This window comes from Camelina sativa, chromosome 8 (genome assembly GCF_030686135.1).
Source record: "Camelina sativa cultivar CO46 ecotype springtype chromosome 8, ASM3068613v1".
NCBI lineage: Eukaryota > Viridiplantae > Streptophyta > Magnoliopsida > Brassicales > Brassicaceae > Camelina > Camelina sativa.
This window is the reverse complement of record NC_141887.1, coordinates 28,687,413-28,711,744: the sequence shown is the minus strand read 5'-3', so window position 1 is coordinate 28,711,744 and position 24,332 is coordinate 28,687,413. Positions and strand designations below refer to the sequence as shown.

Here is a 24,332-nt window from a genome sequence, read left to right as displayed (position 1 = left end):
TCTCTCTTCTTTATCCATTCTTTTTCATTCTCATTTTTCTTAAATCCACCAATGAATCATAAACAAATTACATTAAACAAGCAATTAGATTCATAACTAAGATAATATATTATAAAGTAATGGCTACTCCATTAGCATCTCCAGATTGCAACAGATATTAGACAAGTACTTAACCGCTTTACATGCATGTTTGCCCTTCAACGTACACTATCCTATTACCCCTGCAAGACTATAATTCAATCTTTTTTCATGGCGATCCGTTCCTAAAAAGCTGCAATTTCTCATCGTTTAAGAGACCAAGCAGACCCGTTCCATTTACATGAGCGTATTTTACGTCTTGGAGCGGAAGATGACTCCACATTGGGAACCTTTGAGAGACGGCAAAATTCAAAGGATCTTGCAAGACGAGCTCCCGACTGGACTCGTCACAAGATGCAAATAGTTGTTGATTCTTTCCCTCACCAAAGTCTATAATCGCTGTTCTTGGCAGACGTATGTTATCTACAAAAGCTTGTGTGGATGACAGTTTCTGGTAATAAGAATCACCACCTCCTCTCTTCAGACTAACATGAAATCCATCTACACCATTACTATTGACTCCTCTTTGGGTCAACGAAGGTTGAGTCTGGACTGTATCTTCAGAAGATCCACCAACTCTCGGTCTATAAGAAGCCACTATATGATCACTGCGAGGACAATACGAGGATGATATGCAAACTCCTGGGTTTCCTGTTTCTGAAATTAATGATGGGCTACACACACACAGAAAAAAAAAACGAAACTATAACAAGTTAGAGCCTAAAAAATGTTTTGCTAAACTTCTCCAAGCAGATGCTAAAGTTCTGTGGGTTTGGTTTCATGAGATGTGAACAAGAATCAATGTCAGAGAAACACAAAACCTCACCTTCCCTCGCTGCCATTAATGTTCCACTGACACAGCCCGATAGAGGAAGCTGACAAGAGGGCACGGACATCAGAAGTTGGAGTGGAGTTGGTAGAGAGATGATGGATAGTATGTACTGGATTGGTTGTTAAGCCAGTCAACGATGCGAAAGGTCCCGTTGTTTGACGCCTGTCAAATACTAAAACCATTCCATTCTGTAGTCCAGCATAAATAGAGTGAGAGCTGTTGGGATCCCAGGAGCAAGACCAAGGTGCAGCTGGTAGATCATAGGATAAGACAGTGTTGTGGCTCTCCAAGCTTATAACAGATAATTTTTTTCCTAGAGAACCAAATACTGCAAGCCCGTTATTGTGAGGGGAAAGGTGAAGATCTTTAATTGCTCTTGTGGTAGGAGGCAGCAAAATATCATCAATCTCACCCGAATGTAGGCTCATCTGCAACATATACATATATTTTAAAAGACGTATAGTTTCATCATTTAAAACTAGTGTAAGATCAAAAATAAACGGGAACAACAGGAAAAAAAAAACCTACTTGTGTAAGCACAAATGTTCCACCAACACCTGAGAGCCTACGAGCCAATAACACAACTTTCCTACCACCATCTATGTCAAATAAACGGCCACCACTGACTAGCAAATCTCCCTACAAAAAATTGGATGAAAAGGATCTAATTTGCGTTAGACACATCAACACAACTGAAAACAGACAGTACTTCAGCCAAAAATTCTAAAACAATGGGACTGATATGGAACACTATACCACACCTGATGTCTGAAGCTGCAAGAAGTTGCATGTCCGTGATGTTCTTGGTAGTTTGTATGACCTGAAAGGCATGCACTTACAACTGTTTAGAAGTATATATGCATTAAATTTCAAGGAGAAAACAAAATCACTTATCCAACTTAGCTATAAAACCTCTATTACTGTTTGGGTAATTCAATGCCATGAGTTAAGTCCTAAGGTCAGAGTGGAAACAATCGCACAACAGCATATCAATTCTACTTGAACAACGATCCCATTGAGACAATTCATCCAACAAAATGGTGCAAGCATAGAAATGAAAAATATTGGATTTAAGGTAACACAGAAAACGCAACCATATAATATCGGATCTAATAAGTATATTTAATGTTAACAAAGCTGCCTGTGTTGCAACCATGAAACACGTAATTGTGTAATTACCATGTATATATTGATTCTGAGAAGCCACATTAGAGTTTCTCTGCGCACTCATAGCCATACTTTCCATATCAGCTATCTTCTGCAAAAACAAAATTTCTACCCTGATGCTTACTATAGGAGAAACATGTGTACCAATTTTGTGTAGAAAATAACAAACAAAGATACACGAACCAACTTATTATTCCAGATTTGGCTAGTTAACACTTAGCAGTAATCATAAACTATCATAATCTTTCCAAGCAGATAACAAAGTGTTAAGAATGACTACGTGGCAACAAACTCTTAAGAGTGTACCTTCTTCAGCTTATTAACTTCTAATCGTAGCTCTGCTTCCATTTTTTTCCATTGAGCTTCTTTGTTACTCCAACTTGCAGTCTGCGAAACATGTAAGAAGATATTATTAAACCCTACAATACTAGTATGAGGGGCTCACACATATGTTCCAGTCTACTGACAGACATAACCTACATAGATGACTTATACTGAACACATAGAGAGGTTTTAGTAATCCGGAAAATGTTCTTCTGAATGATTTAAAGCAATTCAAAGAACTAAGCTCAGATATGTCGTACCTTCTGTTCAATTGAACTTAACTTGGCCTCCAGAAATAAGATTCTCTGCGAATACAAAACAAGAATATCATTAGAATTTGATACTGTCATTTCTTATCATGTATGTAACTAGGAAAAATACACTCATTGTATTTACCTTTTGTGCTTCATCATCAACTGCAGCAACACGTGATGCATAGATTTTCCGGACATCTCTCAGGCTACATTTTCTAATGCATTGCGGACACTAAAAAAAAAAAAAAACCATTGTGACTCTATGAGCAAGATGAACTATCATCGAACAAACTACATAACAACAACCACACACCTTTCCTGCACTTCCCCGCTGCTGTAGCCACTTCTTGATGCAAGAAAACCCATACAAGTGTCCACATGGAAGACAACTTGAATCACACAAGTAAGAAGAAGAAAAGAGAAGACCCATTTAGTTGCATTCAAAATATTAGAGACGACCAGAGTAATCAAATAGTGGAAAGAGATGCTCAAAGACTTCGTTTGACAGAACCTAAATCTAATCAACTACGAACTAGATGATTACTGTTTAGGTAATCAAAAAAATTGATAGAACTGGATCATAAAATCATCAAATCGCTAAAGCCTATAGCCTTTAAAGAGAGTCCAAAGAGAGAAACCCAAAATTTGGAAATTGAGATTACCAGACTTGGTGTTCGCCATCGTTGGTCCAAACTTCCATACAAATCAAACAGAACAATCCCTCAGTCTCGCCGTGTTTCCATTCCACATCTTCCTGCGATCCTGAAGATGAACATATACCTTGTGACATTTTCTGATTCTCTTGGCTCTCCTTCTGTGAAACCTTAGGTGAGACTACAACATCCCTGGGTTGGCTTTCGGTATCTTCCTCCTCCTCCTCCTCCTCCTCCTCCTCTTCGCTTTGTTCGTCTTCTTCTCCATAGTCTTCTCCTTCATCCTCAGATTCAATGTATTGTGCAATTCTTACTCCGGGACCGGGGTAACGCCGGCGAGTCGACATTAGGGCTAAACCCCAAAAAATTAAGCGCCAATTGATAGTGTCCGTTTCTGCGGGAGTAGGACGATGAAGGCGACGTTTTCGCTGAGAAGATCTCGAAGAACAAATATATAACCGACCATCGAACCGTACCGGACCGAAATTTTGTTCGGTTCTAATCGGCATAAACCCGAAATTGCCGATCCGACCCGAATGCAAAATAAAAGGGAAAAAAAATGCGGTGAGCGTGGATCGAACACGCGACCTTCAGATCTTCAGTCTGACGCTCTCCCAACTGAGCTATCCCCGCTTATTGTTAGTTCATCGATACGAAATATTAATAATAGCAAAAATAAATGTCACCTCAAATTGGGTCGTAGTCTTCCATGAGAATGTTCGTTCGTGACTTTAGAGAAGAAAAGAGAGAGATTAGGAGAGGATGGGGAGAAGCATATTTTCCTTTTTCACTAAAAAGAAAAAAATGGCGATGGCGAGAAGCATCTCTTACATCACATCTACTCAGCTTCTCCCTCTCCATCGTCGTCCCAACATCGCCATCATCGATGTCAGGTACTCCCATAAGCGATTTTATTTCGTCGGGTTTTAGTTACTAATCTGATCTCTTTAGCAAATTTTAGTTCGAATCAGTCCGATTGGTCTTAGGGTTTGATTTTGCTCTTCCATGTAATAATACTGGTTTAGGAGAGAGAGAGAGAGTCCTTTTGCTTTTGAATTATGTTTAGTTCTGGGATTAGAGATTATTATGAACAAGTGGAATCTCAATGTTTTCTAAAAACTGGAACTTTGAAGAATCTCAATCGAAAAACATCAACTAGTAATAATCTCATGAGCTTAGGACAGAAGCTTTTGTGGTTAAGTAGTCTGAGGAGCGTAGAGAAAAGGCCCGATCTTTTGTAATTCTTTAAACTTAGGTTCTTCTTCTTATTCAGAGTTATGGCTAAAAGATCCAGACTTTGTATGACTATATTGTGTAATTGGGTTTGTTTTGTTTTGAAGGGATGAAGAGAGGAACTATGATGGGCATATAGCTGGTTCGCTACACTATGCGAGTGGCTCGTTTGATGACAAGATTTCTCATCTTGTTCAAAATGTCAAGGACAAAGACACACTTGTCTTCCACTGTGCCTTGAGCCAGGTGTGTGTGTTTTACTCTCTCTTTTCACTTTCCCACAATATCTTTTTCCCCCATAATGAAACAAGACATGATATAGCACTGTCCTGCAATGATTGAATAATGATAGGTTAGTTGATTCATGTTTCATAGGTTTGGGTTTTGCTTAGAAGGAGATCTGTATCTCTCTAACTTTCTGCAAATATGCATCAAAAAGTGGATCAAGTTTGCAAAATCCAACGGTCTTTTGTAATGTTTGCCTACTAGTCCATCTATTCTTTATGTATGCTTTGGAGTAGGAACATTCTTAAAAGAAATAACATCGATTAGCTGCTAGGTTCTAACACTCCAAATCATCAAGCGCAGTCCTTTATTTAGCAACCTTTGATTTGAGCCAGTTCTCACTTCTTTCTTCTGTCCTAAGTCCTAACACGAAAATGAAATGATTGCTAAGTTTTGATTGAATTCAAATCTTACTGCAGGTTCGTGGCCCAACTTGTGCAAGAAGGCTCGTGAATTATCTAGATGAGAAGAAGCAAGATAGTGGAATCAAAAACATCATGATCTTGGAACGCGGCTTTAATGGCTGGGAAGCTTCTGGAAAACCAGTCTGTCGCTGTGCAGACGTTCCTTGCAAAGGCGATGGCGCCTAAACACCCCCTACTACTGAACCATATTAGGGACCTAATTGATCTTTCCACATTGTCATCATCATGTATTAAAAAATGCTGAATTAAGATTATTATTCATAAAAATAGTCTCTTGCAGTTGTCACCAAATATGTTTTGGTTACAATGGGAGACTACAAACGTTACTATATCTGCAAATCACAATACTAAAAGGGCTCTTTTGGTATATTGTAACGTTTTATTGAGCGTCAAAGCCACGTTTATTATATCTTAACGCCGTCAATTAATAATGAACTTTTCGGTAACGCCGTCAAAACTTTCTCGGTGACTTTTGCTTTAATTGTAGATCAGATTTTTTAAAAGTCATAAAATAAAAGCAAAGCGACGACAACGACTTCAGGGGAAGTACAAAATCATCGCGCGATTCATTTTGTTTGTCGAAAATTCCCAATTCCTGAGTCAAGAACCCTAATTGCAAATATGGTTAGATTTGTTCGATTTCATTTTTTTTTTTTTAATTAATTCATCTAGTTTTCGATTTTCAGTATTAAAGTTTCTGAAAATTTCACAGGTTTGCGTTATGTGTTTGGTGCCGCTGTTCCTCGTCCCGCTCGTCAATTTAATGCCTCGCATCATCGATTTCTTCATGGTAAATCGCACTCCTTTCTTGAATTCGTTAAAGTTTCGTTTTTTTTTTCTTTTTCTTTTCTCTCCTCGACAGAATGATCAGATTGATTCTGTCGGAACTTGCTACAATTTCCAATTTTTTTAAGATGCTAAGATTGTTGCATTCAATTTAGTCTCAAAGGAGATAGCTTTATATCTGAAAGAAGAAAAGGAGATTACTTTAACAAAATCTGAGATTTGAAAGGGAAGAAGATTATCTTTTAGACTGTACTAATGTTTAAGATAACACAGTCTTTATTAGAGGTCATGGCTTTAGTGAATCTTGCAGGTAGTGTTTTCGTCTAATCATTTTGTTAACTCTTTTGAGTTTTGACTGTTAATACTTAATGACTAGGCGAAATTGTACGCGTGGCTTGGATGGGAGTACAGGAAGCCAGCGAGAGTTCCTCCAGCTTGTCCTTTCAAGCCTGTTGCTAATAATAACGACAACGCTACCAAAGTAAGTGAAAAGACTGACTCACTTGTTTGGCGCTTTTTTATCCAGACATACATTTAGTACTTTCTTAGTTGACTTGTTTCTTGGGTTGGTGAAAACATAGCTGTGATGCTTCAGTTGAATGTTTATACGGTTATACCTGATTGAATCCAACAATTTTGTATGATTCCATTAGCTCCCATGAAGTTCATTATTATATTACTCTTCTCTGAATATTTCACTTTGTATCCGGTATCTGACTTTTCACCCTTATATGTGTTTGCATTTGAATCTTATGTGTAAAGAACCTTTTTTGTAATAATAGGTGGCTGCTGAAACTGGAACTGAAGGTACAGAAACAATAGCTAAACCTGTAGTTGCGGAGGAGACGGGTGGGGTTAAGCAGGATTGAGCCCGAGTCTTTTTTCTTTTCAATAAAGCTTTTGTATTTGTGGATATGTTTTGGATAAAAGAAGCTGGAAGATGAAATTACCAATTGTGATAATCTTATACGTTGAAAACTTTTTGGTAATTTTCCCGTTAAAAATGCTATGTAAACAGGTCTTTTCTTATGTCTACTTCTCTTTCTTTTTTTGGTGTCTTGCATGTGGGGGGAGGAGATGTCGAATTCCTCAGTAAATTTCGGATCACTGTACTAGTTGAGCCCAAATCTGATCCAATCGAGTCATGCCTTCTTGTTGTATCCCTTTGTTTTCTTGTAAGTTTGTTTATTACGACTACTCGGTTTATTTGATTTGTGGTTATTGAGCTTACAGAGAAAGGCAGGCCGATGATGATTATTGGGCTTACTTACTTTTTAACATGCAGACAAAAACAAAAGAAAAACCGAAGTGATAAGAGAAAACAAAGGTTGCATTGTATCATAGCTAACAACACCAACGAGGTTTAGTCTTCTCCTAAGGGAGAGCCTTCTACTTCTCCATCTCAATCTCCATCTACGGTCTTCATCTTCATCTTCCTCTTCCTCAACTTCTCCATCTTCTTATCCTTCTTGTCCCTCTCGATCTTCATCTTCATCCTCTTCAGCATCTCTCTCGCCCACTCCGTCTCCGGCTTCTTCATCTTCTTAGTAACAGGGTCAATAAAAAACCCTAATATAAAGTGTAAACCACGAAACTAATGAGAGGTTTTAATTTGCATAACAAAAAAAAAAATCAAATAAGCAAGAGCAAATTTATTATGTACTTGGGTGCATCTTGCCACAGGAATTGGTGACGCCCTTTCTTTTCGGGGGGCCGGGTACAACAAGTGCAACAGAAAGAGTCCTATTTCCCATTTTACATCCATTTAGTTCCAGCGCCTTTTCTACACATCTTTCTCCTTTTATAAAAATGTCAGCAAAACCGCTGTAAAATACAACAGAGAGATAGAGGGAAACTTTAGTTAGTTAGAATTCAATATAACTTTGGAGAGTTGGGAAAAAACAATTTGTAGCTAGGAAGAAAAAAGCCACACACAAACCTATCACAGATAACAGCAACCTCCGAGACCTCTCCACATGAAGAGAAATGTCTACATAGCGCGATCTGGTTATCAATCTTAGGAAGCGAAGTGTCAATTCCTCTAGTGCGGACCCTAATTAAAATAATGATATTGAATTATTGATTATTCAAGGAGAGAAATAACCAAATTAGTTACATGACAAAGCTCTGGCTAGAAAACATATATGTAACAGATACCTAAGAATTAGTAGTACATCCTAATATTTACTTGCAGAAGATAAAGATATAATATTAATTATCAAAATGTACCTTTGTGCTTCGGCAGTAGTAGCAAAAGACCTAGGATAAGGAAGATCCCAGGTTGCAGGCTTAACGATTGCAGTCCATCGTCCCTAGTCAGTTCCATTAAGTTTCAACGCCTTTTCTTCGGGAGCTCCTCCCTCGAACCTCAGGAAGGATATAAATTAATCTTTTAGTTTGCTTAAACCAAAAAACACATGATGATTTTAATACATTACCAAGCACCATTACTTTTCACGAGCCATTCCGCCACATGACGAATAGTGACGTTGACGTACCATATAATTATTATGATAAAATTGGTTAAACAATCAAAACGTATGTCAATAAAGCTTTTTGTATTTGTGATGTTTTGGATAAAAGATGCTGGAAGATGAAATTACCAATTGGTCTTTCTTATATGTTTACTTCTCTTCTTTTTTTTTTTTTTTTTTTTTTGTTGTTGTCTAGAATCTTTTGCTGGCATGTGGGTAATGTCGAATCCCTCACTAAAACTCGGATCACTGTACTGGTTGAGCTTTAAACACTTAACTTGAGATATAACCACTTTTTAAAAAATTAAAGTCATCAAAATCCAATCCAATCCAATCCAATCGAGTCCTGCCTTGTTGTTGTATGATGTATCCCTTCGTTATCTTCTAAGGTTGTTATTATGATATTATCCCACCCATAGTAAAATTTTGGAATATAAAATTTAAAAGATTTTGTCTATAGCGACTACTCGGTTTATTTGATTTCTTTCATCATTAAAATCTAATCTAGTGATGACCACTTGTCACTATCCTTCTTGTAATGTCATGTTAATTTCAAATGGATAATGAAATTCATACATTATGTGTTTATTTTTATTTCTAAAGCATCATCTTTCACTAGGCCTATCATTTACGTAATGTTTTATAAAATAAAATAAAATAAAATTATAGAAATTAAGTCGTTTTTTTGTTGTTGTTGTTGTTGTTGCATAATCAGAATAATGATCATTATTCATATATGGACCAAATAGTTAAGTTGCGAGCACTTCACTCAAGCCACGTGCACACAAGAACCATCACACTTACGCTAACGTTTAGGATAAAAACATAAAATGTGATTTCAAGAAGATAATTAAACAAAAAAAAACATCAAAAACTATTTTAAAAACATTTTTTTTTAATAATAATAATATCGTCGTGTCTTTGGTTGTGAATTGAAGAGAATTTTTGAATAACAAAGTGAAATTTCAAAAATATCGTAATTATATTATTTTTGTCTGTTTCCATTTTAATTTCTCTCTTCTCTCTCTCTCTCTCTCTCTCTCTCGCTCACCGGAAAAATTCGCTGTCCAAATCTCCGAGGATCTCTTCGATCAATCCAACGGTTTAATTTCACCATTTTCAGATCTCACAGAAAGCAAACTCGAAGATTGATACAGAAGAAGTGTAGTGGAAGAAGGTTCTTCTTCTTCTTTGTTGTTGTAAAGCAATTTTTGAATCTGAAATACTTAAGAGATTCATTCAATTCATCTTTCATTTCGTTTCACGCTTGATTCAATTTTGAGTTCGCGAAACTTAGGGTTTCTAAATAGGGAGAAACAACAACTTAGGGTTCTCTCTCTGAAGCCATGTTTAAGAAGATCATGAAAGGTGCACATCGAAAGGCCTCTAGAACTGAGGCGAATGATTCGTCTATGTATGGGTTTGATCCACCAGGTCATGGATCCAACAATATGGTTGTAAATCACGCATCTCGTGGTTCACTGCTTCCTTCTTCTCCAGGTTCAACAACGGCACAACCCCATCCTCCTCCTCCTCCTATGTATTCAGTCGAGCCTCTTCCTTTGTTCAGAGACGTTTCTGTTTCCGAGCGTCAATCCTTGTTCTTGAGGAAACTCCAGATTTGCTGTTTCCAGTTTGATTTCACAGATACGTTGAAGAACGCGAGGGAGAAGGAGATAAAAAGGCAGACTTTATTAGAGCTTGTTGATTTCATTCAGTCTGGTGCAGGGAAGCTCACTGAACTCTGTCAAGAAGAAATGGTTAAAATGGTTTCGTTTAATATATTCAGGTGTCTTCCTCCTGCTTCACATGAGAATACAGGTCAAGAGCCTGCTGATCTCGAGGAAGAGGAGCCTTACTTGGAGCCATCTTGGCCTCATTTACAGCTTGTTTACGAGTTGCTTCTTAGATACATTGTTCCTTCTGACACAGATACTAAAGTTGCTAAACGTTATATTGACCATTCCTTTGTGTTGAAGCTTCTTGAGTTGTTTGAGACTGAAGATCCTAGAGAAAGGGAGTACTTGAAAACGATTCTTCATAGGATTTATGGCAAGTTTATGGTCCACAGGCCCTTTATTAGGAAAGCAATGAATTATATATTCTATAGGTTTATCTACGAGACTGAGAGACATAGCGGGATTGGGGAGCTTTTGGAGATTCTTGGTAGTATTATCAATGGGTTTGCCTTGCCAATGAAGGAGGAGCACAAGCTTTTTCTGATCAGGGCGTTGATACCGCTGCATAAGCCGAAACCTATCGCAATGTATCATCAGCAGTTGTCTTACTGCATTGTTCAGTTTGTGGAGAAAGATTATAAGCTTGCGGATACAGTGATCAGGGGATTGCTAAAGTTTTGGCCTGTGACAAACTGTACAAAAGAGGTTCTCTTTCTTGCTGAACTTGAAGAGGTTCTGGAGGCAACACAAACTGTTGAGTTCCAACGCTGTATGGTCCCTCTGTTCCAACAGATTGCTCGATGCCTCAGTAGCTCTAATTTTCAGGTTAGTAAAATCTCGTATCGTATGGCTTGGTTTCTCTTTTCAATCTGCTCGTTAAAATTTCTCATTTTTGGAGCCTTTCCTGTTTAGCTTCTTGTATGAAAAGGCTTATGTTGTGTAGTAATTTTGCATATCGAGGCAATGATCTAGGCCTATTACCTCAAACTCATGTTCTGACTCCTCATTTGAAAAAAGTACTGTAATTTATGTGCTTGGCATTGTTGTCATAGTTTTATTTGTTTGCTTGTTGTTTCTTCCAATATCCCATGCTTCTTCAGTAAACTGAATCTGTTCAGTAGCCCATATCTGTTGATAGGGTTATCTCATGCAATTGCTATTACAATCTGCTAAATGAATTATTTGATTCTTACATTAATCGTCTCGTGTGTCACTCGTCTTGATTTAGCTCTGCCAGACAACCAACTCCGCTGAATTGATTGAAACCTTTGTTTGTGGTTTGTTCATGCATGATTGAATTCTCTTTGCACATCATGGTTTCATCTTCTCTACAAGGGGTTGATAGCTTAAAGTTTAACCAAACATATTGCTTGAATTACTAAGGAAATTTTTCAATCTCTCATACTCAAGTGCTGCATATATTATCATGCAATGCAGGTTGCAGAACGAGCTCTGTTCTTATGGAACAACGAGCACGTAGTGGGTCTAATTGCTCAGAACAGAAGCGTGATCCTTCCTATCATATTCGGTTCGCTGGAGAAAAACACGGAATCTCACTGGAACCAAGCAGTTCACGGTCTAAGCGCGAATATAAAGAGAATGTTCATGGAGATGGACCCTGAACTCTTTGAAGATTGCCAGCAACAGTACGAAGAGAAACAAGCCAAATCTAAACAAGTGGAAGAGCAACGCCAAGATAGGTGGAGGAGATTAGATGAAGCAGTAGAGGAGCGAGAAAGAGAAGATCCTATGATCACTTCTTAGAAGAAAAACAGTTACCAAATCATCCAATTAATAATATTCTTTTACTTCTTCACAATTTCACTAATAGTTGCAAAATATTATATTTTAATTATTTATTTTGAAGGTCTGGAAAAAAAAGGTCCTTAAATCAAGCCATTAGAATTTTTTTTTTTTTTTTCTCTTTTGAAAATCTTTTTTATGGTGATTCTGATTTCTCAATCCATATTTAAATTGTACTCAACAAAATCTAAATTTGATAAGAAATTATGGGAAAGTTAATTTAAAAATTGAAATAAAATTAATATTGGTTATCTTATTGACATGTGTGAAGTAAATCTAATGCAACCAATGATGCACTCCAACTAATATCAAAATTTTAGACAGCGGGATTGGGGAGCTTTTGGAGATTCTTGGTAGTATTATCAATGGGTTTGCCTTGCCAATGAAGGAGGAGCACAAGCTCTTTCTGATCAGGGCGTTGATACCGCTGCATAAGCCGAAACCAATCGCAATGTATCATCAACAGTTGTCTTACTGCATTGTTCAGGTTGCGGAAAAAGATTATAAGCTTGCGGATACAGTAATCAGGGGATTGCTGAAGTTTTGGCCTGTGACAAACTGTACAAAAGAGGTTCTCTTTCTTGGTGAACTTAAAGAGGTTCTGGAGGCGCAACACAAACTGTTGAGTTCCAACGCTGTATGGTCCCTCTGTTCCAACAGATTGCTCGATGCCTCAGTAGCTCCGATTTTCATGTTAGTAAATCTCCTATGGCTTGGTTTCTCTTTTCTATCTATTTCTCAAAGGTTTCTCATTTATGCATATGAACCTTTGCTGTTTAGCTTCTTGTATGAAAAGGCTTATTTTGTAATTTTGCATATCGAGGCAATGATCTAGGCCTATAACCTTAAACTCATGTTCTGACTCCTATGGTTAGCAGCAGCACATAATGTGGAATTCCTATAGAAGGTTACTCATCTGCTCTGTTCCTCTTGTCTGATAATGGCTTCCATTCTTGTTTAGATCTCTGAATTTCTGAATTATATCAAAGATTCTTGAGCCATCTCAAGATTCTCCATCTCTAGCCTCTTCTTCCTCTCCATATCCAACTTCACCTTATTCTCCTTACGCATCTGAATCTCCTTGTCCAACTTGGCCAGCTTAATCTTCATCTTCTTCTTCTTGTTCTCATTCATCTCCATCTCAATCTCCATCTCCAACTTCTTCTTCTTATTCTCGGACGCCCTGATTAAGACACCTAATATATAAAATAATAAAATAAAGTTATAAACAACGCAACTGGTGAGAGAAAAAAGAATTATCTAAAGAAGAGCAAAAAAAAAAAATTGATGTACTTGGGAGCACATAGCCAGTAGTAGTGCAGAGACGCTCTCTTTTGATTACTATGTCTCCCGGTTGCGGCTGATTAGGTTCAACTGCAAGATTCATTCCTCCCATGTTACATCCATTAAGATTAAGCGCCTTGTCTACTACACAACTTTTTCCCCTAAGATAAATACAAGCTACTGGAATGCTGCAAAAAAAATTTAAAAAAAGGGTCTTTAGTTAGAGAGAAATCGATAACACTAGAGAGCTTGGGAAACAAAACACACAAACTTGGGAGAAGGCACAAACCTAGAAAGAACCCGAACTTGCCAGACCTCTCCACATGAAGAGAAATGATCACAGAGCGCCATCTGGAGATCAATCTCAGGAAGTGAAGTGTCAAACCCGGTAAGGCGGACCCTAAAATAATTGATTGCATTGCACGAGAGAAAATATTATTATTATTAACATCTGGACACAAAGATGCAAACGCATCCTAAATAATAATAATAGTAATAATATTGATTTTACCGATGTATTTTTGCTTGGTTAGCAGGACAAGGAGGATCCATGTATTCTGTCTGAGAGGGTGCGGCCTTAACGATTACAGTCCATCCTCCAACGTCAGTTCCATTGAGTTCCAATGCCTTTTCTTCGACACCTTCTCCAGACAAGAACATGAAGGAAACACTGTAAAACAAAAACAAAGTTTATTTATTTTCTGAGTTTATTACCAGAGCATTTAAAAACATGAATGAGAGAAAGAGAGAGGGAAATTAAAAAAGGTACCTCTTAAGGATACCGTTTTTATAGTCTCTGGGAACATAAATATGACCGACCCTTCCGCATGAAGAGAAGTGTTTCTTCAGCGCGAGCTTGAGAGCATACTCACAGAGCCTCGTGTCATATCCCTCCACGGATATAGTCGTCCTAGGGAACAACAATATGCAGCAGCAAGAGATAATCTTATATCATCAACACCTGACAAACGCAAAATTCCCAATATATATTTAGGTACCGGGGTTGGGGTTGGGGTTGGGGTTTGGGTTTCGGAGAGTCTGCAACAACACGATCGTTCAAATCCAGCGATTTCAGATCCTACAGTTCCTAACCTCATAAATACTTTTTTCTTACAATACTTGGAAACAGAGTTTAAGCAAAGAGTGAAGAGAAAGAAGAAATCCATAAGGAGAAGAAAAATTACTCTTCTTATGCCAGCAGATTCGTCCATGGTGATCAAACTTGACAAGAGCGGCAGCGCTAGGGATTCGAAATATTTTATTTTTATTTTTCAGATCTAGGGATTTTGATTTCAACAACGGTTTTTTCCTTTTTGTGAATCTCACCCTTATTTATATTATCTAGTTACGAACAAACTGTTGGGCCTTTAATTTAGTGTAGGCCTGCGTTAAGCCCATATATAGTCCTAATAATCTTCTTATCCCTCAAGAGGGTTCGTTCGTCAAGCATTGAGTATTCGAGGGATTTGCTTTTTGCTACGTCATTGATAAATCTAAATGCGACCAATGAGAGGCAATGACGTCATACCTTAATATCCACACACACAAAAAAAATCATTATAATATCAAATCTTTTTCGTTTACTACCAAAACAACCGTAAAAACACACACACACCCATAAACGGTTACGCAACCGCGACATGACGGACGGCGGTATTGCTACCGGAAAGTAGATGGGAGAGTTCGAGACCACCACACCTAGTGGTGTTTCCATACCCAGCACAAGGCCACTTACTTCCTCTACTTGACTTAACTCACCAACTCTGCCTCCGTGGAGTCAACGTCTCCGTCATCGTCACTCCCGGGAACCTCACTTACCTCTCTCCTCTTCTCTCCGCTCATCCGTCCTCCGTCACCTCCGTCGTTTTCCCTTTCCCTCCTCATCCCTCACTCCCTCCCGGCGTCGAGAACGTCAAAGACATCGGGAATTCAGGAAACCTCCCGATCATGGCTTCTCTTCGTCAGCTTCGAGATCCAATCATCAACTGGTTCCGATCTCATCCAAATCCTCCGATCGCTCTCATCTCCGATTTCTTCCTCGGTTGGACTCACGATCTCTGCGATCAAATCTCTATCCCTCGCTTCGCTTTCTTCTCCATTAGCTTCTTCTTAGTCTCAGTACTCCAGTACTGCTTCGAGAACATCGATCGGATCAAATCAGCGGATCCAGTTCATCTACTTGATCTTCCTCGTGCTCCGATTTTCAAAGAAGAGCATCTTCCGTCTATAGTCCGGCGATGTCTCCCAACTCCGTCACCGGATCTCGAAACCATCAAAGACTTCTCCATGAATCTGTTGAGCTACGGCTCTGTTTTCAATTCTTCTCAGGTTCTGGAAGATGAGTATCTCGAGTACGTGAAACAGAGAACCGGTGGTCATGATCGGGTTTTTGTAATCGGGCCGCTTTGTTCAATCGGGTCGGGTCTTAATTCGGATCCGGGTTTTATAGATCCGGATTTGCTGAGTTGGCTTGACGGATCCCCAGACGGGTCTGTCGTCTACGTTTGTTTTGGGAGTCAAAAGGCGTTGACTAAAGGCCAGTGTGATGCTTTGGCTCTAGGTCTTGAGAAAAGCATGACCCGGTTTGTCTGGGTGGTTAAGAAAGATCCGATACCCGACGGGTTCGAGGATCGGGTATCTGGACGGGGTTTGGTGGTTAGAGGATGGGTTTCCCAGCTGGCGGTCTTGCGACACGTGGCGGTTGGTGGATTTTTGAGCCATTGTGGATGGAACTCGGTGCTTGAAGGGATAACGAGTGGGGTTGTGATCTTGGGCTGGCCTATGGAGGCGGACCAGTTTGTGACCGCGAGGCTGCTTGTGGAGAATTTGGGTGTTGCGGTTAGGGTTTGCGAAGGAGGAGAAACTGTTCCCGACCCGGTTGAGTTGGGTCGGGTGATTGCGGAAACGATGGGTGTGGGAGGATGCGAGGTGGCTGCTCGGGCTGAAGAGATACGTCGGAAGACTGAAGTGGCCGTGACGGAGGCAAATGGAAGCTCTGTTGAAGATTTACAAAGACTTGTCAAAGAATTTGGAAAAGTCTAAGTCAAACTCTATCACTAGATGTAATTAACTAATTTAATTATGTGATCGAGTGGGGGATTTTGTAAAATGTTTACCATTTGTTTTGATTCTAAAATCCAATTGATGTCTTTCGGTACTAAATTTGAAGAACCGAAACTATAACCGATAGGATTTGAATGGTAACAAACTTACAAAGGGTGGGACAAAACACGTATGAAAGAAGACTAGCATAGAAACATGATCTTAGCTAGTAAACATCTTTAACTAAATATATGGATCATGGATTATTATCATTATCACCCCAAGACTCCCTTGGAATGCTATGGTGGTTATTGACATCGGCCTCAACCTCTTCTCCGGATACCTTCTCTGTTGTCAGAATTCTCCGTGTACCAGTCACGGCTAGCTCCTCCAATGGTCTTACCACTACGGTTACCGTGAGCAGTAGAAGTAGCAAGAGCGAGCAAGCCTTGGTCGTCATAGCTTATATATAGTTTAATCAAAATCTCTTATTTGAATCATCCAACAAATATATGATTAGGGCACTATATATGTAGTAAGGGTACGTACTGATTTATTTATTTAATTCACCACATGAAATATTTATGCACAAATGGTAGTGCGCATTATAGTTCTTTTTATTTTGTTCTGTTTTATTATATCAAATCAAATCATTCAGGTGGTGGTGAACTGATAAAATCCAAGAATCATTTATCCACCAATCAGGATGCACCACCTTCACCATCAAACTAGGCACGATGGAATCGCGTCACTATGCAAAATTAGGTAATAACATGCTTGATGCAATTAACAAATTAAGATACAAACTAATGGAGCTTATCAAGATATTTTTTTGTTTAAAATGCCAATATTATTTTCATATTGTATCAGTATATGATTACATACAGATATTACATTAAGAAAAGTGGAGTGTGTAAAAATTGATGACGTCTTTGCTTGTATGATATTGTTTCTCAAGGACAGCTAGCTATAATATTTCTTAAGGAAAAACAGAGTGAATCATACCACATTAATATGGATTCATGGACCAGGTCAATATTATATATAAAAAAATATTGTTAACCATGTTTTTATATATGTTTATTTTGTACCATATTTCGTGAATTTCGTGCACCAAGCCTCCAAGATAGCTAAGCTAGCATCTTCTCATATCATTTATGCATGTCTGACTAAAACTATAGTATTCAGTCGTCATAGTTGTATAATTAAATTTGGTATATACAAATTTAAAAGTCGACTCGACCAACTAAATTAACTGATCTATTATTGGTTAAGAAACCAACCTACTAGTTGATGTTAGAGATCGAGTATTTTCCAAGTCCTAATTAGAGAGAGCCTTCTCCTTCTCCATCTTATTCTTCTTCTTATTAAGTAACAACCTAATAATATAAAGAAAATAAACAACGAAACTAATGAGAGGTTTTTATTTGTTAACAAGAAGAAACTAAGAAGCAAGAGCAAATGTACGTACTTGGGAGATAGGTGATGCGCCTCCTTCTTCGGGACACAGCAGGTTCATCAACAACAAGAGTCCTTTCTCCCATGTTAGATCCACTTAGTTCCTTGGCCTTTTCTACACATGTTCTTAGCGTTTGTTGTTTCAAAGGTTACATTATTGTATCACAGTTAAAAACACGAAAGAGGGTTAGTCTTCTCCTAAGAAAGAGCCTTCTACTTCTCCATCTTCTTCTTCTTCTTATTAAGTAAACGACCTAATATAAAAAGAATAAACAACGAAACTAATGAGAGGTTTTTAATTTGTTAACAAGAAGAATCTAAGAAGCAAGAGCGAGCAAATGTATGTACTTGGGTGGCTCTCGCCATCAGAATCGGTAGTACATCCAACAAAAAAAAAAAAAAAAAGATTTGCAAAAGAAAATATTTATCAAAAGTTACCTGTCTGTGTGTTCTGTTTTCCAAGTCAAGGGATTATAAATATCAACGTCAGGATTAACATCGTACGGTTTCGCAAAGGGTGCATGCTTAACAATTGCAGTCCATCCTCCCACGTCAGTATTATTAAGTTTCAACGCCTTTTCTTCGGCAGCTCCTCCCTCGAACCTCACGAAGGCAACACTGATGTAAAACGATCGAGTACAATACATAAAAAAAAAAAAACAAAAAAAACAAAAAAATAGTATTTTTGAGATTATAATTAAAACATGAATGAGAGAGCCTGGAAGGGAGGGAATTAATAAGAAGCCACAAATAAAAGAAAGAAAAGAAAGGTACCTCTTGAGGATACCCCGTTCATAGTCTTTGGGAACACAACAAATTAATATCCATCCACAAGAAGAGAAATGTCTTTCCAACTCAAGCTTGACATAATAAGCTGGAAGCTTAGTGTCATATCCCTCAACGGAAATCGTCGTAATAATGCTAATTGTTCAAAACAATTTGATTTTGACATCAATACTATGATATCATCAACACAGACAACAAAAGGGAAAAAAAAATTCCCAAAAATAATATATATAGTATGTACAAAATAAATTTTACCGGCGGCGTTTTGAAGCGTCTGCAACACTGTCATTCAAATCCAGCAATTTCAGACCCTAAAAAAGGTACAAAAGATCTAATCAGAAATTCTACTGATCGCCTCAGAATATAGTAATTTTCTTACATATATACTTCATGATCAGAAAACCATATTAACTAATTAAATAGAGAAGCAGGAAGAAGATGATGAAGATTACTTTGATGGCGGATTCTTCCATGGTGATATGTTGACAAGAGCGACTACTTCTACCTACCTAGGGTTCCAAATATTTTTTTCAGATCGATCTTTGGGATTTTATTCAGACGATTTAAGATTTCGTAGTGCGTTCTGTTTTTTATTTTATTTATAATTTTCTACGGTTATTATTTCACTACAGCACTATTAATTCTAGGTTTTCTACGGTTAATGTCACAAACTAACCGATTCCGGTTTTTCTTTTTGAACTCTTGATGTATGACTTATATGGGACATTCAGGCCAAACAGAAGTAAATGTGTATCAGAAATTCTACGGATCGCCTCATAGTATAATACGATAAAACCTAATGTTGGGACCAAGACATTTTATTAATTTATAGTGATATTAATTTATAGATATATTTTTAATTGTTTTTTTTTAAATTATGAATTGGAACAATTATAGCAAAATAAGATTAAACTTTCGGATGTTATAAATTTTATGGTTTAGGAATTGAACTTGTAATATTTATAAAGCATTATTGACAATAAATTACAAATACTATAAACAAATTGACTTATACACATGACATACATAAATTCAAATTTATGAATAATAATAATATTAATTCTCATATTTTAATAATCTGTCTAATTATCAAATTGTAAATGATGCATATCTAAAAATTAAAACTTTAAAATTTAATTATTTGTATGACATGTTATAAAATATTTTAGAGATATCATTATAGTTTGAAAATACAACATTACAAATGTTCTATAGAAATGAGTTTTAGGAGAAACATACACTATTATATCAGTATATATATATATATATATATATTTACATGATTATTAATTTATAATATTATTAGGACCATATTTTACATTGAGATTTCAAAAAAATTATTATCTTATTATCTTATCGAATATTGTTAATTTTTACACTGGCCCGACTTGGGACCAACAAAATTTATTAATTTATAGTGATTATTAATTTATAGAGTATTAATTTATAGAGGTTTTACTGTAGTTGAAATTCATTTTATTTATATTGTATTGTTTACATAAAATATAATTTATGTAATTGTTTTTAAAAGTTTTTTTTGATAAAATATTATACAATAAAATCATATGCTAAATATGAAGGTTTGAAAAAAACACATATTTTGTAAGTTTTATATTGTTAATGATTCTAGATAAGTATATGTACTATAACACTGGTTAAATTTTATTTCGTAATCTATCTTGTAACCCACTATTTAACTTGTAACCAATCAATCTATCAATTTCGTAATCTATATTTGGTTAACATTGTGGTCTATCGATAAAATCTGTGGAAAATAAATTTGTAATATTGTGTTTAAATATTTTTGGAAACAACGTGATATAAGACTAAAATCTTCCAAAAATACAGTTTGGAATATCCATGATTTTATTTGTTACCATTAATATATCAATTATCAATTTGGAATATACTTAATATTTAGTTGTAACCATTAATATTAATATATGGATTAATCTATAATCTATTTGTAAGCACTTGTAACCATTTATTAAAAATATAAAGTCTACGAAAACTATGTTGTATACTTCCCTTTTATTAAAAAGAGGATTTTCTTACAATAAGACAACCATCACTTAATTAATAAATAGAGAGAAGTATTGGTTTATGTAAATATGCTATTTGGTTCAGATAGTTGGTTTAGCATACGGTTTAGATACTTGTATATAACAAACTTCTTCTTCCTCATTCTCTCTCGTTTCCAACAAGAAGCAGAGGTTAATCAAAAAGAGCGATTGAGTTAGAAGAAAACCGGCTCATAATTAAGAAGAAGAAGAAGAAGAACAGTTTAGTTTATAAAGAAAGAAAGAAAGAAATGCTTTCTTGTGCAGAAAAAAAAGCATTACTTAGTAGAGAGACGACACAGAGGTTAATCAAAGAGTGAGTAAGAAGAAAATCCATAAGGAGAAGAAGATTACTTTGATGTTAGATTCGTCCATGGTGGTACGTTGACAAGAGCGACTTCTAGGAATCGAGCGATATTTCAGATTTAAGGATTTAGGTTTGAACAAGGTTTTTTTTTGTTTTGGAACATAATCCTTCGTTTATATTTTTAAAGTTACGAACAAACGGTTGGGCCTTCAATTTAGTGCAGGCCTGCATTAGGCCCATATAATCTTAATCTTCTTATTAATCAAGAAGGATCCCGGTTTTATAGAACAAAACTTGAGTAAATGAGATATATTTGTATCACGATGTAAATATACAATATTAAAAACACATGGGTCATTTGCAGTATTTTGTCTAGGTGATCCTTGCAAGTTGCATCCACTACTACTTAACGGTTTCTGACAAGTCGTGCCAAAAAAGGTTTTGTAATTAGAATACATATGATGGGTGACGACTAATTTATGTTGATGAAGAATTAAAAAAAAAAGTAGTATATGCTTTGCTTAGGGTGAGTAGTGAAGCTAGCTAGTTGGCAAGTTATGGCTTCTTTTGGCGGCCAAGCAATGCTCTCTCTTTCACACACAACACAACACAAACTATCCTCGACGCCAAGACTTCAATCAATTCCTCCTAAATTCGATTATTTTAAATACTATATCTGATTTTAATATTGCGATACTAGCTTCACAATACACTCAAAATTATTCTTCTCAATAATCTATTCTATTTGTAATTATACGTTAGCAAGATTTAATCATAGAGAGCCTAGGACAACTATTGTGTATTAGAGTTGAATGAGTAAAAAGTTGGATATCAATCCAGCTCTAAGAAACTCGTTATTTTGCTTACTTTTGCAGAAATTTCTATCGAATTAATATGCAGAATGAATATTTTATAAATGTTTTCCTGAATTTTATAGATTGCTGCCACCGAGTTATTGGTATACTACAAAGACCTAGACTACAGTTTACACATTAAAACAAAATATTTAACAAACTATAAGATAAGGGAGGTTACTTCACCAAATACATATTATTAGGTAATCACAAGATTAATAATGGGTTTGATCAAATAATTGGGTGACATCTTAGAAAGAGGCGCAAACATAGGGAGTGATATTATATATTTAATTCGTTTTTAGCTAATATCACTACAATTATATATTAAATATAAGTATATAACTAGGATCATGATTCATAATTGTGTGTGTTGTGTAATTGTGGGTTGGCTCAACTGCACATGAACTACTCGACCCCAAAATTCGATTGCCTTTTACTTTCCAATCAATTAACTTAATTAATTTAATCAGCAAGTTAAGTTCAGTGTACATAAATCCACAATGATTAGTAGTATTGAAAAACAGGATTAGAATTTGACGTATTATCAAGTTAAATGTGTACTTTAATAGCTTTATATATATCATAGTTGGACGACTCAAATCATAAAAATTTGTTGCATCACGTCAACTTAAGTTTGTAGGAACTTGTAATATATATGCTGCTAACCGAATTGTGAATATTGTGGTAACCGTGTTGCGTGTTAAACCTCCTATTTGATTGTGGCTGACTTTTAACTATCAATATGAACATGTGGACTACAAGATTGTTACTAAAGTTTTAGGATTTTTATTAGTTGATGATAATGTAGAATAGATAATAAATAAATTGAATGACATATTTAGAATACGCAATCCAAATTTGATTTCTTCTTAATCTAATACACTACATTCCAAGTGTCAAAAATTGAAGTTCAAATATTAGAAAAGATGTTGCACTCAGATTGTGTAGGATGATGACACTCTTCTACTAACAGAAAAAGAAAGTCATAGTTTTCCTTCTTATAAAGAGAAAAAAATCTGCAAAGATTAGTGCTGGCAATGAATCCATATTTTTGTTACTAGCTAATGTGTACCTATGGAATTTATAATTAAGGATGCTTATGAGTATTTAATTTGATAAAATACTAATCAATTTTTTATGTGATTCATAAGACAAGCAAAACAAAAGTTAACCAAAAGAAGAGATATAATTTAAATATTTGAAAGGAAATAAAAGAAAAAAAACAAGAAGAGAACAACAAGTGGTTCCAGGCTTGCAAACCAAAACTTCCAGAAAGGAATCCTTCACCAAAAGTTATTTTGGGGTTTGCTTCTTTTCTCATCTTTTCTCTCTTACCCATTCATTATATATACACACAAATGAGTACTATGTGTATAAACAAATACAATCACATATTTATAAATATAGATAGATACTAAGACATATAAACCAAACCCACCAAACACTCTTTGATACTTCTATCTCTCTCTCTCTCCATAAATACATATATCTCTCTCTCTTTGTGTTCTTGAAATACAGAGAGCCAATCAAGAAACGGAGGATCATGACAAGTGTTCTTGAGGAGAGTGGAGACCATGCGCGTCTTGTTCTCCTCATCAAGGGCAAACGCACCAAGCGTCAGCGTTCTGCTTCTCCTCTTATGACCGCAGTCTCCAGCGTTTGCAGCGGTGAGCGATCGTCACTGGTGGAGGCGAGAGAAGAAGAAGCAGCTGGTGAAGTCGAATTCCAAGGAGCTACGGATGAAGACGAAGACATGGCGAACTGTCTAATGCTATTGTCGCAAGGACATAAAGCAAAGTGTAGTGGCGATCATAAAATGGGTTTCTTTATCAACAAGAAACCGGTGGCTTCTCTAGGGTTAGGGCTAGACGACGGTGATTACCAGTGCAAAACGTGTGATAAAAGCTTCCATTCGTTCCAAGCGCTAGGAGGGCACAGGGCTAGCCACAAGAAGCCCAAACTCGGAGCAAATGTTGTTTTCAAATGCGACGAGAAGAAGACCGCATCTGTGTCTGCCGCTGAAACGGTGAAAGCAGGAGCTGTAGGAAGCTTTCTTTCGCTACAAGTGACTAGCAGTGACGGTAGCAAGAAACCTGAGAAAACGCATGAATGTTCAATCTGCAGGGCCGAGTTTTCTTCAGGACAAGCCTTAGGAGGTCATATGAGGAGACATAGAGGTTTGACGATAAACGCAAACGCAGCTTCAACAATCAAAACAGTGATATCATCATCACCATCATCAAGTCATCATCATCATGAAGAATCTAAACGGCCAAAGACCTTTCTCCAATTAGATCTGAATCTTCCAGCGCCAGAAGATGAACGCTGCTGCGACAAACCTAAATTCACGTTTGCGCCCAAAGATCAGATTCTTCTCTTCGCGGCAGCGTCCAATTCTTTGATTGATTGTCATCACTAATTAAGTAGTTCTTTGTAATTACTTTTTATGACCTTGATATGTTTACATCATTAACCCTCCTCTTATTATTATTGTCATCTCATTCTTGTAATTTGACATTGATTCAATTAACTTCAAATTATTTCA

At 36.6% G+C, this 24,332-nt stretch overlaps 8 protein-coding genes and 1 non-coding gene across 16 annotated transcripts; 5 read left to right on the top strand and 4 right to left on the bottom strand.

Moving 5' to 3' along the window:
* Positions 1 to 84: 84 nt before the first annotated feature.
* On the bottom strand, positions 85 to 3,868 carry LOC104708785 (uncharacterized). Of its 3 annotated transcripts, none has more exons than XM_010425407.3 (10): positions 3,318 to 3,868; positions 2,969 to 3,044; positions 2,798 to 2,887; positions 2,662 to 2,706; positions 2,384 to 2,464; positions 2,090 to 2,168; positions 1,672 to 1,730; positions 1,439 to 1,549; positions 905 to 1,338; positions 85 to 752 (listed from the first exon to the last, which is right to left on the bottom strand). In XM_010425407.3, exons 1-10 carry the CDS (start codon positions 3,815 to 3,817, stop codon positions 248 to 250), a joined length of 1,980 nt encoding a protein of 659 aa, XP_010423709.2. In that variant the 5' UTR covers positions 3,818 to 3,868; the 3' UTR covers positions 85 to 247. The 3 variants fall into 3 exon arrangements, with proteins under 3 accessions (XP_010423709.2, XP_087316984.1, XP_010423710.1); XM_087460858.1 differs by having other exon boundaries at positions 2,090 to 2,165; positions 3,318 to 3,729; XM_010425408.3 differs by having other exon boundaries at positions 2,798 to 2,870; positions 3,318 to 3,478.
* TRNAF-GAA (transfer RNA phenylalanine (anticodon GAA)) lies at positions 3,869 to 3,941 on the bottom strand. Its single transcript has one exon. It is a non-coding gene; the product is annotated as a tRNA-Phe (tRNA).
* Positions 3,942 to 4,002: 61 nt separating this feature from the next.
* Positions 4,003 to 5,620, top strand: LOC104708783 (dual specificity phosphatase Cdc25). Its single transcript, XM_010425406.2, has 3 exons — positions 4,003 to 4,201; positions 4,649 to 4,787; positions 5,246 to 5,620. Exons 1-3 carry the CDS (start codon positions 4,071 to 4,073, stop codon positions 5,414 to 5,416), a joined length of 441 nt encoding a protein of 146 aa, XP_010423708.1. The 5' UTR covers positions 4,003 to 4,070; the 3' UTR covers positions 5,417 to 5,620.
* A 114-nt stretch (positions 5,621 to 5,734) lies between these two features.
* LOC104708782 (uncharacterized) lies at positions 5,735 to 7,085 on the top strand. The gene is made up of 4 exons (XM_010425405.3): positions 5,735 to 5,875; positions 5,964 to 6,041; positions 6,414 to 6,518; positions 6,820 to 7,085. Exons 1-4 carry the CDS (start codon positions 5,873 to 5,875, stop codon positions 6,904 to 6,906), a joined length of 273 nt encoding a protein of 90 aa, XP_010423707.1. The 5' UTR covers positions 5,735 to 5,872; the 3' UTR covers positions 6,907 to 7,085.
* A 182-nt stretch (positions 7,086 to 7,267) lies between these two features.
* LOC147940574 (uncharacterized) lies at positions 7,268 to 8,485 on the bottom strand. Its single transcript, XM_087461351.1, has 5 exons — positions 8,471 to 8,485; positions 8,267 to 8,349; positions 7,977 to 8,090; positions 7,701 to 7,861; positions 7,268 to 7,606 (listed from the first exon to the last, which is right to left on the bottom strand). The coding sequence occupies exons 1-5, from the start codon at positions 8,483 to 8,485 to the stop codon at positions 7,440 to 7,442; spliced, it is 540 nt and encodes a 179-aa protein (XP_087317477.1). The 3' UTR covers positions 7,268 to 7,439.
* An 878-nt stretch (positions 8,486 to 9,363) lies between these two features.
* LOC104774175 (serine/threonine protein phosphatase 2A 57 kDa regulatory subunit B' alpha isoform-like) lies at positions 9,364 to 12,231 on the top strand. The gene is made up of 2 exons (XM_010498839.3): positions 9,364 to 11,015; positions 11,628 to 12,231. The coding sequence occupies exons 1-2, from the start codon at positions 9,858 to 9,860 to the stop codon at positions 11,952 to 11,954; spliced, it is 1,485 nt and encodes a 494-aa protein (XP_010497141.2). The 5' UTR covers positions 9,364 to 9,857; the 3' UTR covers positions 11,955 to 12,231.
* LOC104708781 (nucleolin 1-like) lies at positions 12,201 to 19,036 on the bottom strand. Of its 6 annotated transcripts, XM_087460842.1 has the most exons (10): positions 19,016 to 19,036; positions 18,819 to 18,874; positions 18,552 to 18,698; positions 18,282 to 18,395; positions 14,631 to 14,642; positions 14,047 to 14,187; positions 13,789 to 13,947; positions 13,567 to 13,677; positions 13,287 to 13,465; positions 12,201 to 13,189 (listed from the first exon to the last, which is right to left on the bottom strand). In XM_087460842.1, the coding sequence occupies exons 1-10, from the start codon at positions 19,034 to 19,036 to the stop codon at positions 12,972 to 12,974; spliced, it is 1,158 nt and encodes a 385-aa protein (XP_087316968.1). In that variant the 3' UTR covers positions 12,201 to 12,971. The 6 variants fall into 6 exon arrangements, with proteins under 6 accessions (XP_087316968.1, XP_010423706.2, XP_087316971.1 ...); XM_010425404.3 differs by lacking the exons at positions 18,282 to 18,395; positions 18,552 to 18,698; positions 18,819 to 18,874; positions 19,016 to 19,036 and adding an exon at positions 14,276 to 14,355 and having other exon boundaries at positions 14,462 to 14,662; XM_087460845.1 differs by lacking the exons at positions 14,631 to 14,642; positions 18,282 to 18,395; positions 18,552 to 18,698; positions 18,819 to 18,874; positions 19,016 to 19,036 and adding exons at positions 14,276 to 14,364; positions 14,462 to 14,580.
* On the top strand, positions 14,586 to 16,439 carry LOC104774245 (UDP-glycosyltransferase 89A2). The gene has a single exon (XM_010498896.2). It carries the CDS (start codon positions 15,225 to 15,227, stop codon positions 16,317 to 16,319), a length of 1,095 nt encoding a protein of 364 aa, XP_010497198.2. The 5' UTR covers positions 14,586 to 15,224; the 3' UTR covers positions 16,320 to 16,439.
* Positions 19,037 to 23,063: 4,027 nt separating the features above from the next.
* LOC104708778 (zinc finger protein ZAT5-like) lies at positions 23,064 to 24,332 on the top strand. The gene has a single exon (XM_010425402.2). It carries the CDS (start codon positions 23,331 to 23,333, stop codon positions 24,204 to 24,206), a length of 876 nt encoding a protein of 291 aa, XP_010423704.2. The 5' UTR covers positions 23,064 to 23,330; the 3' UTR covers positions 24,207 to 24,332.